Here is a 17,886-nt window from a genome sequence, read left to right on the forward strand (position 1 = left end):
TTCCAGCAGTGATGCAGTGATGACATATTTTTGTAGGCCAAACCATACGTTAGCATCATCCTGGTTCAATTATATTCTAACTTCTAAAGGCCAACAAAAGTTTTTGATTTTATTACAGTCGGCAGAAGTAAAAAGCTAAGTGTAGACTATAAACAAGCGTCTTTAATATGACGTCAGCGTCACCAACATTATGCTTCGACAACTGGCTACACTGCTCAACAAAATCACGTTGAAATAGAAACTATAATTTTATATATAGCAGATGTATTCTTGAGCTTGTGTTCATCACCTTATTTTGGGCATTTAAACAAAAACATTGAACGGAAGTGCTATAAGATGAGTTCGTTTCTGGGTTTTGGCTTACAAAAGTATGTCATTCCTGCAGCTCACTATAATGACCCATGAGCTGAGCACACAGATATCCGTCTTTCCATATTCAAGTTGGACACTTGCGTCCCTAGAAAACAGCTGTCCGGTGGAGTTACCCTGATGACTGTTGAGTGAACTGAGCATCTTTCTCAGATGACGTTTCTGTTCAGCACAAGCAACAGTGGCAAACAGCAATCACACAAGCACTTCAGACTGGAAAACAGAAGTGTCTCTCATCATGGACAGGAATAAAACATGCAGGACCACATTTAGCAGCAGAGCAGTTAGCAGTGTTAAGAACAACTTAAGATAGCCTGATACAGACACAGAGGTGTTTCCTCAAACAACTGAGGCCTGTCAGCGAGTTAAATTAAGAAACTAAGGTAGTTTGTGAACCTGCTTCTTTTATTTTGAAATCTTGAAATCAACAAATGCATGTCCAGGCATGACTTCTTAATCTTAAGTTACATTTCTATTAACATACAAATGTTAATATAAAAGGAATGAATGAATGAATGAATGAATTTGCAACTTTTTAGCTCACAATTCTTTTTTCCCCCCTCAAAAATATGAGAAAAAAATTAGAATTGCAAGATATAAACTTCTAGTCATGAGATGTAAACTCACAATTGCAAGAAAGAAAATAATATTAATAATAAAATAAAAAAGAATAGGGAGATAAAAAGTTGCAAACCTTTTTATTATTTATTATTTTATTTTATTATTATTATTATTATTATTATTTTAAGTTGTGCGATGTAAAATAACTCAGAAAAAAAAATCAGAATTCTTAGTTTGTATTTTGCAAATGTATTTTGCAGTGACTTAATTAATTTATTTATTCATTTAGAGAAAGTGAGAAAGTGTTGAAGAAACCATTAGAAATTAATGACAAATTAAAATAACTGTACAGAAAAATGTTTGAATTTTTTTATTCATTCTTTGGACAAAAAAGCACATTTGTATAGTTTTAATGCACAAGTACACCATAATGATCCACAACCATTAAAAATGGTACCCATGAATTTATATATGTATATGTATATATATGTATATATATATATATATATACACACAGGTTGTGTGGGATTAACTGAAGGGAAAGCAGATCTAAGACTCTATTTCAGGAATATTTAAGGTTCTGCGATTCCAGAATTTGTTTAAACGATAAACTTTTAAATGATTCTTTTGTTTAATACGGACTGCAGCCAGGTCTCTTAATTGTACACACATCAGTTTTAATCAAATGCATGATGTGCATAATGGCAGATGTAAGCCTTTAATATTTCAATGGAGCTGTTGGGGCCCAGAGGGGAATGCTGGGAACTTCCTAACGTTTATGAGATGTGAGGGCGTCTCTCTCAGGAATTAGCCTCATGGCCTCTCTGTCATATGACCTCAGTTATTGGTGGATGCATCTGGGCATGTCTTACTGGATCTGATTAGGTGCAAATGAAATCTTCATCCATTGTCACAGCAGATTAAAGAAATGAGATGAAGGGTGCCTTTGTTCTTACTCTACATATTCATAACATACTGGAGCTGAACTACAGTACTGCTACAGAATACACACACACACACAAATAAATGAATGAATGAATGAATGCATAACACACACCAACATGTATTTCAAGACAAATGAATAACTAAAATGGCACAAATTACAAAATACTGCTGAGTGAAATCCAATATTTGTTTCTTACTAATTTTAGTAAGCTTTAGTTTTGCTGATAAAATAAAATAAAATAAAATAAAATAAAATAAAATAAAATAAAATAAAATAAAATAAAATAAAATACATTTTATTTACATTATGTAACACACACACACACACACAAAATTAACAAACATTTTCTTCTTCATCGAAGGGTGTTTTATGACATCCAAACAGCAACAAAACATTACAGATTTTGTGGGGGAAAACCAATATTTGAATGTCTTTTCCCACTCATTTGCTTAAATATTTTCCAAAAAAAAAAAAAGAAAAACTTTGGCTTTCGTTATTCTGATGAATGCATTAAAGCTTTCGAACTCAGCATCATCAAACCAGGTAATATTAGGCCTTTTTTGCAAATTACTTTTGCAAATCACTCCCCAAAGAGAGGCAAGCCTGTGTAATCTTTTTTAAAAGTTTGCATGCTTATTTTTATGTGAATCCTCCTTGAGCGTTAGAATCTCAACATCATTCAGCCGCTGGATTAACTTAAACATATGAAGATTTTAAGAATTATGTGTCAAAAACAGTAATACCAATAATTTATTAATTATTTAAATTATGCTTATATTAATATAAACATCACAGAAGATTAATATGGATACAAACATTTTAATAAATGTAATTTAAATAAACTAAACTTAATCTATGACATTTAAACTATAAAACTATGAAAGTTAATGTTTGATTCAAAAGTGTGCAAATTACTGAACAAGAGTTTGTGCTTCAACATTAAATAAATAAATAAACAATCATATATACAAATGAAATATATGTACATATATCAAATTTCCATATATTAAATATACTGTCTTTGAAGTGAAAATCTATGTTTATATATGTACAATACATACATACATTTTTGGACAGATATGTCATATACATATAATACCATATAAAAAATAAAAAATAAATCATCATATAGATATGACTGCATGTACATCATATACAATTTTAATTTTTATTATGGGGATTATATATATGTTATTAACCAAAAAACATGTAGGTAACATATATGGCAATATGACTCTGATATACATCAATGTAAGACATATTTCTGCATGGGCTGGTTTGGGGAAAAGAAGAAATATTTAAAGTCACAGCGCAACTGCGAGAACCGTTTGTTTTGGTCAGTTGTGCGACAGACAGATCCAGTCTGAGAATGGCAGTCATGTGAGCGATGGCAGGAATACGACGGCGCGAACACAAACAGACGCCGCTGTGCCAGCCCGGCCGTGTTCTGCAGCACATGTGTGTTTTGCAATGCAGATCCGGGCCTGCGACTGGCAGCAGTAAATCCATTTGCTCGTCGACGAGGGTCTCTCTGCCCAGGCTGGGAATTAGTGTTTGGGGAGGGGGATCTACCGGCTTCCACTGATAACGTGCCGGCTGAACTAGCCAAAGACTGTCTGCAGGCATGCATTAAGCATCTCGATGGCACTTACCAAACCCGTATTCTGCCTCAACCGGCTCTTCTCTGAAAGCACGGGCAAGGCTTTGATATGGAACTACGGAAAGCAGCTTTTGACTGATTGAGTGTTTTGGGGAGATACTGAACAGTCTGTGCGTCTGTCTGCACATTTGACACGCAATTTGTGTGCTCGTACTTTTGTGGGAAAATGTGCAAACAGACGCTTGTGAGAAAGAGAGATGGAGGCAGACAGCAAGTCAAAAATGGAAATAAAAGATGAAATAAAATTCTATTAAATCCTTTTCTCACTGAAATGATCTAACAATCTCATCACAGTCTCATTAGAAAAACCCATCAACACCAAACTAAGAGTTTATTCCAACTTCCCTTCAAAATACTGAACAGCATTTAATAGCGACGCTGTACCTGAAAACCAGACTCAATAATCAGCTTTCGCTCAAACTGAAGAACAGAATCTGTTAATCATCACTGCATTTAGTTTGACATTTGTTTGATTGGATGAGCAATCAATGGAATTAAAATGAACACAATGTATTGTTGTGGAAAATATGTTTGTTAAAAACAAACAAACAAACAGAACTATATTTCTGTTGAACTGATAAATAGTCAACCATTTATTTATTTATTTATGAATGAATGAATGAATGAATATCAGAACATTTCTAACAATTATTTTCAACAGAACTTCTTTTCTTTTAAAGCTGTAACTTCTGTTTTAAAGTTTTGACAAAACCTGGAACCTGCTTAAAGTCCCCTGGATTAAACGTACAGAGCTGAAAATCAATGACTCTACATATGTTTTTATGCTGAAACTGAATTGATGTTTACAATGACAGGTGATTGGCATAAAAAATTACAGATTTTTAGATTTAATAAAAAAAAAAAAAGTCCATCTCCTGTTGTCTTTCACATTTTGGAATGTTTTCGGTACTTGATCTGTGCAGATTTCTCTCCTGATTCAGACCGGACAACTTTTTCACTGGAGGAAGTGTTATTATTTTAATTAGGGACTTGTATTTTAGTTAAAAACGTCTTAATGATGGATTTGTTTCAGCTTTTGTCTTCTCAAGATGTGAACTGATGGACTGGAGTGGTGTGGATTACTTGTGGATTATTGTGATGTTTTTATCAGCTGTTTGGACTCTCATTCTGACGGCACCCATTCACTGCAGAGGATCCATCCAATGACACATTTCTCTAAATCTGATGAAGAAACAAACTCAGGATGGCCTGAAGGTGAGCACATTTTCAGCTGTCGACTGTTCCTTTAATACTTTTTGAGAGCTGCTTACTCTCACTTAAAACAAAATAACATTTAAAGCTATGTAATAATGCATTATAGACATCATCAGAATGACTTTCTATAAAGCTGCGTGGAAAGGATGTGCATTGTGAAAAGCGACATACAAATAAGGTGGTTTGACCTTATAAGCACATTTTAATACTCTCAAAGTATGTCTGACTTGACTCAACATTTGCATGGAACTGCAAGTAAATGGAGGTACACTGAATTTTGCGAAAGAGGAAGTTGGTTTACATTTGATGTTGAACACAGTGCTCAAGTAAATGAAAAGTGATGTTAGAAATCAAACTGCAGAACAACCATGACTCTGGAAGCATATTTGCCAAAGGCTGTAAGAGTCGACATCATTCACCAGACTTCATTAGTACATTGACAAACAGTCAATCATACACGTTGATCCAGCAATACGTACCACGGTTTAACCGCTAGTTATAACACGTCTGCATTCTTTGGCGTAAGACGGACCACCTACCCCGTAAAATTTAATCATTCTGGGTTTACCAACATACATCTGTCATGTAGATTTATCCACAATAAAACGCACCTTTGTAAACTATCAGGCCTGTTATGTCAGGTTTAACAACTGGCCTTTCTGGTTTCTACGCGAAATATATTTAGATTTACATACATTCTGATTTACAGCACAGACGCACGTAAGCCAACGCAGCAGAAGGAAGGCCCTCGGCTCCCGACGATCGAATGACAAAGAAGTCGTCACACGATGCTTCAATCAATACAGATGCTCTCCATCAAAAATGACCCGTGGTTAAACACAATCCGCAAAACTGCCCCGAAGGCCACTTCTCACAAACGCTCTCGTGACTCGCGCCTTCAAAAGAAATCTTTAATCACCCAAGGCTCCTCATTTAGCAATGTCAAAACACAACTATACTCTCAGCAATATGAGTAAGCACACGAGTGAAAACATCCAAGTCGGCCGGTGGGATCGAAGCAATGACAGATAGGTTAATACCGACTGCAGTGAGAGAATTTGACAAATTAGAGCAGCACCTGGGCTGTGATTTATCAGGCTCTTGTGATGTGCCTGCTGGGGATTTCAGACACACAGAGAGAGAGAGAGAGAGACGAATACGGAGGGCTTTCACACAGGAACGCTTTTTTCTTCCAAATTATTAATAGCATTCTTGACCACAATTCATTTTGACAAATCGCTACTCAGGGTATTAGGATAGTTTGACTGTGTCTAACATTGCCTCATACTCCTGGTTTGATAACCTCCCATCTGCAAGCTCCTGTAGGATATTTGATGAAGAGATATGGCAGATGGCGTTGCGGGCCGTTCGCAGAAATTCTCAAGGCAATAACCCAAACATTAAAAGGATGCGCGAGAGCGGCGGACGTCTCGTCCGACTGTCAGTCAGAGGGAAGCCGCCGAAAGAGAGACGTGCGAGTTTTGGAACTGTTGGAAAGGAGAAACACGCAATTAGTCAGCTGTCAGACAGGCTTTTCTTCACGCCTCGAACACGCATCAATCAAGAACGTCACTGTACGATTGTGGGTATCTCTGTCAAAACATATAACGCTCCTACTATGATATTTAGCCCAGGCTGAGCTAATGGAAACTGTTTAGCAGTTCAAAGCTGAGCCGGAGCTCAAATGATTTTATTGATATGACTAATATATCAGATATTTGCCCTTGTAAACAAGAAGTGTGCTTAATTGTTTTGAAAGTGCACTTGTAGTGTACTTCACCTCTTAAAAGTACATTTAAAAAAAATGAAGAAAAACTGTTCTTGCAGATGAAATTAAATGCCACTTAAGTGAGTTGAAGACTCTTTCATGGTTGTGTTTCTTAACATACCCTTAAAAAGTACACTTTCCAATGATGTCAAATTAAAATATTTACTTAAAAGTACATTTGAAATCATTGGTTTCATGCACTGTAAAAATGATCGTGAATTTAATGGTAAAAACTGTAAAAATGCTACAGTAAAAAACTCTAAAAAAACTCCTCTACTATATATTGGGAAAAACTGTATTGGACAGTGTGATTTTACAGCAGTATACCATTTTCAGAAGTGAAAAAGAACATAAAATTTACAGTGAATAACCATAAACTGACATTCCTACATTTTTTTTTTTAATTTGATGTTTTGTTTTTTTGTTGTTGTTGAAATAACTGTTTCTTCTTAGTTTTTTTCTTATCCGTTTTGTACATTAGGGTTGTATGTTACATCTAATGTTGTTAAATGAATGCTTATTGTACTATTTTAGTTTGATGTGTGTTACCATGATGGTGTTTAGTGTTTGTGTGAATGACACTGTGCACCTTCTATATGTGTTCATATTTAAAAGCTGTTTGTGATGGGCTTTGGTTCATCATGTGACTTTCTCATCACCACCTGCTTTTGGTGGTTATCAGTGTATTACAAAGGTACAAAACAGATTTCAGTACTTCAATAGGTTGGTACATTAACATTATATCAGTTAATAAAATTACTGTATTTAACTGTAAATTTAAGTTAAGACAGTAAAACCTAAAATGTCACTACTGTATTTTTACTGTAAAATTCCGGCAACCACAGCTGCTATTTTTACTGTAAATTTTTGTCATGTTTTAAAGAAGTAGACTTATTTTGATGTGTTGACAAACATAATAAAGCACGTTTAGTACTTGATTATTGTTTTAACTGTAGTGTTATTCAGCATTACATTTAAAGTTAATATATTTAAATGTACTGAATTTCAACTTCATCATTACAAATGTGTAATTACACATTTTTTAAACACATGACATACAAGTTTCAATAGAAGTCACCAGTGTTGGGGGTAACACATTACAAGTAATGTGAGTTACGTAATCAGGTTACTTTGTTTTCAAGTAGCTAATAAAGTAACGTGTTACTTTTTAATTTACGAGAAAATATGTGAGTTGCTTTTTCACATAAGTAAGGCCAGTTACTTTGTTTTCCCATGTATTGACTGACAGCTCTTCTGTACCTGTGCTGATAGAAATCAGGAGTAAGTGCAGATGCGTTGTGTGCGCAGTGTAAACGTGATGATTATTGTAGTTCTAGACTAGATTCATTCATCTCACTTGCACAGACAGATTCAGTATTACTCAAAATGAGTAAAACCAATCAAATGCAAACTCAGAATATGATGCAAACCTGCAATAATTAAATATTTTAAATAACACTAATATCCTTTATGTATTTAATTCTGTTTTATGCCTTTGCTGCTGACCTTTACTGATCCAACTGAACCATACTAATAAGCAAAAATTACTTTAGATACACTAACGTTTGTGCTTCTTCTTCTTTTCTTTCATTATTCATTTCACTTTAGGTGTAAAAGGCCTTTTTTTTTTTTTTTTTTTTTTTACATTTGCCAAAAATATAACTTTTATATTCGAAAAACAAACACATTACTTTTCATATAAAGTAACTAACATAATTAGTTACTATTTTTAATGGAGCAATACAATATTGTAATGCATTACTTCTAGAAGTAACTTTCCCCAACATTGGAAATTACATTAAAGTATATTTTAGTTATGTCATAAATGTTTAGTTATGTCATAAATGCTTGTCAGTACATTCTGCAGTAACACTTTCGAAGTCACAATATTTCAAAGATTTATTTATTAATTATGAATTTATCCATAAAAATCTACTTACACTTCACTACAGTCGGTAAAAAAGAAAGAAAGAAAAAAAACTTTTCTTAATCATTACTTGAATTTCGCTCAACAAATGTATCATTTAACTGCAAATAAAATGTTCACAGAAATTACATTCAGTTTGCACAAAAATTTTATGGAAATAATATACTTTTGAATATGCCTAAGTGTGTATACAAAAAATATATATATATATCTACTGGAGAAAAAACAAACATCTTCCAAAAAAATAATAATCTTTCCCAATATGATAATGCATATTGGTATTTTATAATATTTTATTTATGTCATTAAGTCAATATATGCTCTATAGTTGTACGTTATTTACAAATATTATTAAAATGCCATGCTGACACATTTTGAACATTTTTGAGGGAATCATTGGACCAGACTCCTGAATTGATTCACTGAAGTAGATGTTTTGAACTGATTCACTTGGTTTCACTTCATTTGGACCCCTGCTATACTCTTTTACAGGGTCAGAATTTTGCTCAGGGGGTCTACTAGAATAGGTTTACAAGGTTTAATGTTTAAAAACTCATTATTGTTCTTATAAATTTCATTCTTGGGCACCTGTTTTCACAAACGCTCTATTTTAGTTTTGGTTTCTTTAAAACCCGCCTTCTGAAAAGCCCAGACTGCTCTGATTGGTCATCCGGCCCCAGTCTGCTGTGACTGGCCACTTAGAGCGTGTGTTGGAAATGAATACAGAGATGTTAGAAAATCATCCTTTTGTGAAGAAGCAAAAGCTGGAGTCCGATGGGGTTTTTATCGTGCTCCTGCGGGGACACACACATCTTCGTGAATCACTGTGACACAGCAGAGGGGTGTGAGAAGGAGAAACATTGATTGATGGGTGAAGGGACCAATCTGCTCTATGACCCTTCAAATGGGTGCTGTCTGTAGGGCAATAGCAGGTCAACCGTCAGGGCGAGTTAAAGAAACTCACAGTGCAGCTGCAAGAAAGACCTTGAACCTTGAACGGTATATCAGATCATCTGTCACCAAAGGGAACACGCAATAGTTGACAAGTCAGTGCTTGTATTGTTCTTTTCTATTACATAATATTACTCCACTTAATAATGACAGAATGAGGACTGAACAACATGTAACTAATGCAACTAATCAAATAAAAGCTTGCATAAATTGAGGTCATTGTGTCATATCTTCTCTTGGTAATGTCAAAGGTTGTTTGTCCAATCAAACTGTACTGTTCTTTGATACAAATTTATCTGTCTTTTAGTCTAGTCAAATTCAGGCGAGTTGCATGACATGCTTATAAACCACACCACCAGCATTGTTTTCCTACTTAGACTTTCAAAGTATAAATACTGAGCATCCATGAATCAAGATACATTTATTTTAAAAGCATAATAACATAAGACAGTAAGTCTTGTTTTCTAAAAAAAAAAGCATAAAAAATAAGTGAGTTTAACAAAACAAACCAAAAAAGTCTGCCAATGGGGCAAGGAAAACAATATTGTTTTCCTTTTTTTATTAATTAATTTTCTTGCTCCACTTTTTTATTTTATTTATTTATTTTACTAAATTTAACTACATTTTTTATCATTTTTCAGAAAAAAAAAAGTCATTACGCTTTTCACGTCAAAACTTGCATTTTTATTTATTTCTTTATTTATTTATTTTTTTTTTGGCAGTGCATGAGCTATGCAAATCACATATCTGCCATTGTTTTATGCATTTGCCAGTTTTCCTATTTATGTTCATATTTTTTGCATAAGTTTGAGTCTATACAGTTCAAGGATATTTTTGGGTTACACTTTATTTGACTGTCAATGTTACATGTAATTACTATGATAATAACAATAAATTATGCAAGTTCATGCCCCTAACTCTCAACCAAACCCTCATTCTAAGCCTAATATTACTCATCACATAAACGTATAATCACACTGTAACAAGGACACCATAAAGTGTAGCACTTTATTTGACACTGCTGTTCCTTATGTACATACTATGTACTTATTATGGTAATTACAATAACTAGGTAATAACTAGGTACTAACCCTGAACCTACCCCTAAACCTCACCCTACCCCACCTTTTATTACCAAACTTTCTTAGTTAGGTACACTGTAAGTATATGTAGTGTAAAATAAATTGCAACCAAATAAAGTGTAACAGACTTTAGTTTTGTGCAACATTTTCAGCTCTGCGTTGAGTCGCCACTTAACGTCCAGCATAAAATCTGTGTCCAGATGCAAAAGCTGTTTGAGGGACGCAAACTTTATTTGTTTACAGCGCCATTTCTGCAGATCGCTCCATCTCAGAAGCGGGTTTTGACACGACACGGTCAGCCGAGCGGCGAAGACACGAGGTGGAATATTGTAAGTGCACACACTCCAGTGAAGAGGACTCCAGGCAAGGTTACCTTCTCTTGTTTTGGCTCTCCTCATGCGTGCTTTCAATGGTTCCCCGTCCCTCAGGCCCTTTGGAGAAGCAAACAATCCAGCCCCTCCTCGGGCAGTAACATCTGCTTATCCCTCACCGCCTGTAGCATGGCTCCAGGTTCCCTCTGGCTGGAGCACACAATGTCATTTTCTGTCATGAGCACAGAAATTTGTAGTGACAATGTTAAGGCTTTTAGAAGCTTTGGCCAGCTTAGGTTTGCTGCCAGCTCCGGCCTACACAGCAGAGATGATACGGCCCCTTGTGTCACTCTTTCTTCTCTTCAATTTCAGCAGACACCCAGAGCGCAGCGCCGCGTTACACGTTTTTATTCCCACATCGTTCTGCTTGCATTTTTTTCTGCCAGTCCTGCTCTTTTTGGCTGCTTATTTCTCTTTCAGACCACAAGCTTTTCACGCTATTACTGCTGCTATGTAAATATATATCTTTTAAAATACACACACATATATAGCTTTTGAATTTTATTCAGAGGCTTCTTATTGTCTTTATAGGACATGTAGCATGCTAGATTCGAACCTGCATCCACATGTCTCTAATTCTTTGTTCTCTACAGCACGGCTCCAACAGTCAAGTATATATTTTCAAACATGAGAAAATCTTCAACAAACTAAATTTAAGCAGATTAAGCCATGGTGCTCATTCGGGTTATGCCTGTTTGAGTTCGACACTTGCAGCATTACAAACCTCTTCATGTTCTGCCATATCTCCAAACTATAGATAATACTGTCAAAAGACCAACGTTTACGGAATGAATGCATGATTAAATGAATGAATAAATAAAATATGCAGAACTTCTCAAAGGACTAGGGTCAGTTTTTTCTTTTTTTGAAAGAAATGATTACTTTTATTCATCAAAAATCAAGTAAATTGGTCAAAAGTGCCAGTAAAGACATTTATAATGTTTCAAAAGATTTCTGTTTCAAATAAATGCTGTTCTTTTGAACTTTCTATTCATCTGTGAATCCTGAAAAATAAAACATTGGGCAGCACAACTTATTTCAACATTGATAATAATCGGAAATGACATATAATAAAATAATAATCAGCATATTAGAATGATTTCTGAAGGATCATGTGACACTGAAGACTGGAGTAATGATGCTGAAAATTCACAGAAGTTACAGAAATAAATTACATTTGAACAGATATTCACACAGAAAAGAGATATCTTAAATTTCGATAATATTTCACAGTATTACTGTTTTAGTCACACTTTAGTTTGGTGACCAATTCTCACTATTAACTTACTATTAAATATGACTTTTGCCTCAATAAACTCCTAATTGGCTGCTTATTAATAGTAAGTAAGGTAGTTACTATGTTTAGGTATCTAATATGTTTAGGATCTAAAATGTGACCCTGGAACACAAAACCAGTCATAAGTAGCACAGATATATTTGTAGCAATAGCCAACAATATACTGTATGGGTCAGAATTATTGATTTTTCTTTTATGCCAAAAATCATCCGGTTACACTTTATTTTGATAGTCCACTTCAGACATTCTACTAACTATAAGTAACTTTGCAACTACATGTCAGCTAATTCTCATTAATTTGCAACTACATGTCTACTAACTCTCAGAGCAGACTGTTAGGTTAGGTTTAGGGTTAGCAGAATAAGTTGACATATACTTGCAAGATCATGTTCCGTAAAGATATTTTGTAAAATTCCTATAAATACATCAAAACCTAATTGTGGATTAGTAACAGGCCTATTGTAACGAAGACGCAGAGGTGGAATCCAAAAGCGGATGTTTATTAAAACAACAGCAAACATACACAATGAAACGTAATCCCAGCAGCAGAGAGGTTAGGCAGGCAGTGGGTCAAATACCGAGCAGACAGTCCAATAAAGCTACCGTAACAACAGGGGTAATCCAGAGAGCGATAGTAAAAAAGGCAGATAATGGTCAAACCTTGAAATCAGTCCAAACAGGCAAACAATCCAATAGGGGAAATCCGTAAATACAATAATCCAGAGACAGAGCAAGACGGCAACAGGTAATCAAACAGAGTAATAGAAAACGCTCGGTAAGGCAGGTTAAACTGGCAATACTTCGCGAATGTGTGAGCACATGGTGAGTCCTTATATACTGCCAAACAGGAAGTAGCAGTAGAAGCAGCAGAGGGAGCATGCAGGCAGTACTGGGGTGAGGGCTCCCTCTGCTGGCTTGGCGTTACAGAATCCCCCCCAGGAGCGACTCCTGGCGCTCAAACAACAGTCCAGGTGGGTGGGGAAACAGAGGCAAAACAGGGGGTGGGACGGAGGGCCAGGTCCATGTAGAGCAGGTGGGCCTGGATCGTGGAGCAGGGACAGACAGTGAAGCACTGGAGGACCTGGACCATGGAGCAGTGGCAGACAGTGAAGCACTGGAGGACCTGGGCCGTGGGGCTGTGGCAGACAGTAGAACCCTGGAGGTCCTGGGCCGTGGTGCAGTGGCAGACAGTGAAGCACTGGAGGACCTGGGCCGTGGGGCTGTGGCAGACAGTAGAACCCTGGAGGTCCTGGGCCGTGGTGCTGTGGCAGACAGTGGAAACCTGGAGGACCTGGGCCGTGGAGCGACAGCAGACCGTGAAATACTGACGTGCCTGGGCCGCAGAGCAATGACAGACAGTGGAACACTGGAGGTCCTGGGCCGTGGAGCAGTAGCAGACCGTGAAGTACTGGAAGGCCAGGGCCGTGGAACAATGGCAGAGTAGGGAACCATGGTGGGGCAGGCAGAGCAGGTAGGGCTGGGAGCCATGGCGACGCAGGCAGAGCAGACAGAACAGGGGGCCATAGCGAGGCAGGCAGAGCAGGCAGAGTAGGGAGCCGTGGCAAGGCAGGCAGAGCAAGGAGCCATGGCGAGGCAGGTAGAGCAGGCAGAGCAGGAAGCCATGGCGAGGCAGGCAGAGCAGGCGTAACAGGGAGCCATTGCAGGGCAGGCAAAGCGGTGTGCACATGAATGATTTCTTTGGCCTTCTTGATAGCGACATGGCGGGCAGAGAGTTCATAATAGGCCTTTGTGACTGTGACATGGTGGGCAGAGAGTTCATGATAGGACGCCGCTCCCATAGGAGGATCTACAGCTAGCGCTGACACCTCTGGGGGCATGGGCGCAGATGCTTGGGCAGAAGAGGCCTCTGACGTAGACTCGTGGACAGACGAGGCAGTGAGTTCATTAATGGACGCCACCTCCTTAGGAGGTTCTACAGCGCATGCTGACACCTCAGGAGGTATTGGCGCAAACTCTTGGACAAGAGAGGCTTCTGGTATAGACTCGTGGATAGACGAGGCCTTGGGAGCAGACTCGTGGATAGACAAGGCTTCTTGAGCAGACTCGTGGACAGATGAAGCTTCGGGAGTAGACTCGTGGGCAGACGAAGCTTCTGGAACAGACTCGTGGACAGACAAAGCTTCTGAAGCGGTCTCGTAGACAGACGAAGCTTCTGGAGCGGTTTCGTAGACAGGCGAGGCCTCCGGGGCAGACTCGTGGACCGGTGAGGCCTCGGGAGCAGACTTTTGGACAGAAGAGGCCTCTGGAGCACAGTATGCTGCCCACATACTGAGGATGGCTACGGCCATTACAGGCAGCACAGTAGCTAGTGGGGTGTCTGTTGACCTTGTGGGTGCTGATGTTATGGGCTTGTGGCTTGGGAGCGTGGGCTCTGCGTGGCTTGGGAGCGTGGGCTCTGCGTGGCTTGGGAGCGTGGGCTCTGCGTGGCTTGGGAGCGTGGGCTCTGCGTGGCTTGGGTCAGAAATGTTATAGGGGACCAGATGAGGATTTGGTAGGATAATAGCTTTTTGCCTTGAGTTAGGGAGGCCTGCCGTGGCCGGACTTGACTTGGGAAGAACAGCGGTGACTTGACCTGGCTCGTGCAGTCCAGCTGTGACTTGACTTGGCTTGTGAAGGTTAACTGTGACTTGACTTGGCTCAGGGACAATAGCAGCAACTTGACTTGGCCCATGAAGAACAACCGTGGCGTGGCTTAGCTCAGGGAAGACAGCAGCAATTTGACTTGGCTTGTGAAGATCTGCTGTAACCTGGCTTGACTCAGGAACAACATGGCTTGACTCAGGAACAACATGGCTTGACTCGTGGGGAACAGCTGTGACTTGGCTTGACTCGTGGGGAACAGCTGTGACTTGGCTTGACTCGTGGGGAACAGCTGTATCTTGGCTTGACTCTCGCGGGGAACAGCTGTGACTTGGGAACAACAGCTGTGACTTGGCTTGACTCATGGAGAACAGTAGCTTTGGCTTGACTTGACAGCTGTGACTTGCTTGACTTGACTGGACTTGACTGTTGGACTTGACTCTGTTGCTTGACTTGACTCTGTTGCTTGACTTGACTCTGTTGCTTGACTTGACTCTGTTGCTTGACTTGACTCTGTTGCTTGACTTGACTCTGTTGCTTGACTTGACTCTGTTGCTTGACTTGACTCTGTTGCTTGACTTGACTCTGTTGCTTGACTTGACTCTGTTGCTTGACTTGACCCTGGAACTGGACTTGGAAACTTGACTTGACCCTGGAACTCGACTGGACTCGGAAGCTTTTGACCCTTGAGCAGCAGCTGTAGCTTGACTTGACCTTGGAGCTTGACTTGACCTTGGAGCTTGACTTGACCTTGGAGCTTGACTTGACCTTGGAGCTTGACTTGACCTTGGAGCTTGACTTGACCTTGGAGCTTGACTTGACCTTGGAGCTTGACTTGACCTTGGAGCTTGACTTGACCTTGGAGCTGCAACTGTAGCTTGATTTGGTTCTGCAGCTTGACTTGGTTCTGAAGCTTGACTTGGTTCTGCAGGAACAGTAGCTGTCATTTTAGCTGCCCATACAGCCATTAGGGGTGAGTCCAGTACGTGTGCCATCATGAGGCGTGGCTTGGAGACAGTGATTATCTTGTGGAGTGGCTCTGGGATGGCAGCCATCTTGTGAACTGGCTTGGGGAAGGCGGCCATCTTGTGGATTGGCCCTGGGAAGGCGGCCATCTTGTGGACTGGCTCTGGGACGGCGGCCATCTTGTGAACTGGCTTGGAGATAGCAGCCATCTTGTGAGCTGGTTGTAGGAGGGTAGCCATGACAGGTGCAGACTCCGGACGGGCAGGAATGGCGTGAGCAGGCCCTGGAGCGGCAGGCATGGCGTGAGCAGGCCCTGGAGCGGCAGGCATGGCGTGAGCAGGCCCTGGAGCGGCAGGCATGGCGTGAGCAGGCCCTGGAGCGGCAGGCATGGCGTGAGCAGGCCCTGGAGCGGCAGGCATGGCGTGAGCAGGCCCTGGAGCGGCAGGCATGGCGTGAGCAGGCCCTGGAGCGGCAGGCATGGCGTGAGCAGGCCCTGGAGCGGCAGGCATGGCGTGAGCAGGCCCTGGAGCGGCAGGCATGGCGTGAGCAGGCCCTGGAGCGGCAGGCATGGCGTGAGCAGGCCCTGGAGCGGCAGGCATGGCGTGAGCAGGCCCTGGAGCGGCAGGCATGGCGTGAGCAGGCCCTGGAGCGGCAGGCATGGCGTGAGCAGGCCCTGGAGCGGCAGGCATGGCGTGAGCAGGCCCTGGAGCGGCAGGCATGGCGTGAGCAGGCCCTGGAGCAGGAAACGTGACGTGAGCAGGCTTTGGCTTTGCAGGCATGACGTGAACAGGCTTTGGCTTGGTGGATGTGGCTTGAACAGGCTGTGGTGTGGTGGTTACTGCGGGATTGCGGGGTCCCTCGTCCGCAATCCCAACAGTGTATGATGATCCGCTTAGGAGTAGGGCATGATCAATATATTTCTCTAGTGACCAATGAATCTTTCCCCCAGGTAGCCATGAACGAATGGGATCGTTTAAACCCACCCGAAAAATGTCCTTCAGTGCCACGTCATTAAAATCAACAAGGTAACACAGTCCACAAAATTCCTCTACATACTCCTCTATAGCCTTGTCCCCTTGACGAAGGCAGAGGAGACGAGATACTGTTGGGTTCATGTTGGCTGAACGTTTCCGCTGGATTCTTGGTAGGCGAAGTATTCTGTAACGAAGACGCAGAGGTGGAATCCAAAAGCGGATGTTTATTAAAACAACAGCAAACATACACAATGAAACGTAATCCCAGCAGCAGAGAGGTTAGGCAGGCAGTGGGTCAAATACCGAGCAGACAGTCCAATAAAGCTACCGTAACAACAGGGGTAATCCAGAGAGCGATAGTAAAAAAGGCAGATAATGGTCAAACCTTGAAATCAGTCCAAACAGGCAAACAATCCAATAGGGGAAATCCGTAAATACAATAATCCAGAGACAGAGCAAGACGGCAACAGGTAATCAAACAGAGTAATAGAAAACGCTCGGTAAGGCAGGTTAAACTGGCAATACTTCGCGAATGTGTGAGCACATGGTGAGTCCTTATATACTGCCAAACAGGAAGTAGCAGTAGAAGCAGCAGAGGGAGCATGCAGGCAGTACTGGGGTGAGGGCTCCCTCTGCTGGCTTGGCGTTACACCTATGCATCGCTAAGAACTTCATTTGGACAACTTTAAAGGGGATTTTCTCAATATTTAGATTTTTCTGCACCCTCAGATTTCAGATTTTCAAATAGTTGTTCAGATGACTCTTCAGCAACTTTTGATGCTATTGAGAAAACATGAAGAATAACTGGAATAACAGTGAACAAAAAACTATTTACATTAATAATAATAATAATAATAATAATAATGATAATAATAAAATACAACAAAGCTCTATTCTGTACGTGTATCATTGGACTGATTCACATGATGAACTGATGAATCCAAGAATGATTTATGAGAAGCCATGGCCATAACTGCCATAGATATTATTAATTAGAAATGATTAGAAATAGTCAAACTGTCCCCCCCAAACAGTTGAAATTTTTGCACTGATTCAACTGCTTTATGACAGAAATGTTACATGACTGACAGGTCATTCCACGAAATCTGTGCTTTTTGCCTGTCCAAGAAATAATCAAACATAGATTTAATATAACAACAAATAAATGTACAATTTAAAAACATAACAATACTATGTA

General features: G+C 39.9%; 1 protein-coding gene across 1 annotated transcript; it reads right to left on the reverse strand.

Moving 5' to 3' along the window:
- Positions 1–10,903: 10,903 nt before the first annotated feature.
- Positions 10,904–14,537, reverse strand: LOC127177882 (uncharacterized). The gene is made up of 3 exons (XM_051130403.1): positions 13,355–14,537; positions 13,163–13,228; positions 10,904–11,022 (listed from the first exon to the last, which is right to left on the reverse strand). The coding sequence occupies exons 1-3, from the start codon at positions 14,454–14,456 to the stop codon at positions 10,904–10,906; spliced, it is 1,287 nt and encodes a 428-aa protein (XP_050986360.1). The 5' UTR covers positions 14,457–14,537.
- Positions 14,538–17,886: the final 3,349 nt, after the last annotated feature.

The sequence above is a fragment of the Labeo rohita genome, chromosome 16, assembly GCF_022985175.1.
Source record: "Labeo rohita strain BAU-BD-2019 chromosome 16, IGBB_LRoh.1.0, whole genome shotgun sequence".
NCBI lineage: Eukaryota > Metazoa > Chordata > Actinopteri > Cypriniformes > Cyprinidae > Labeo > Labeo rohita.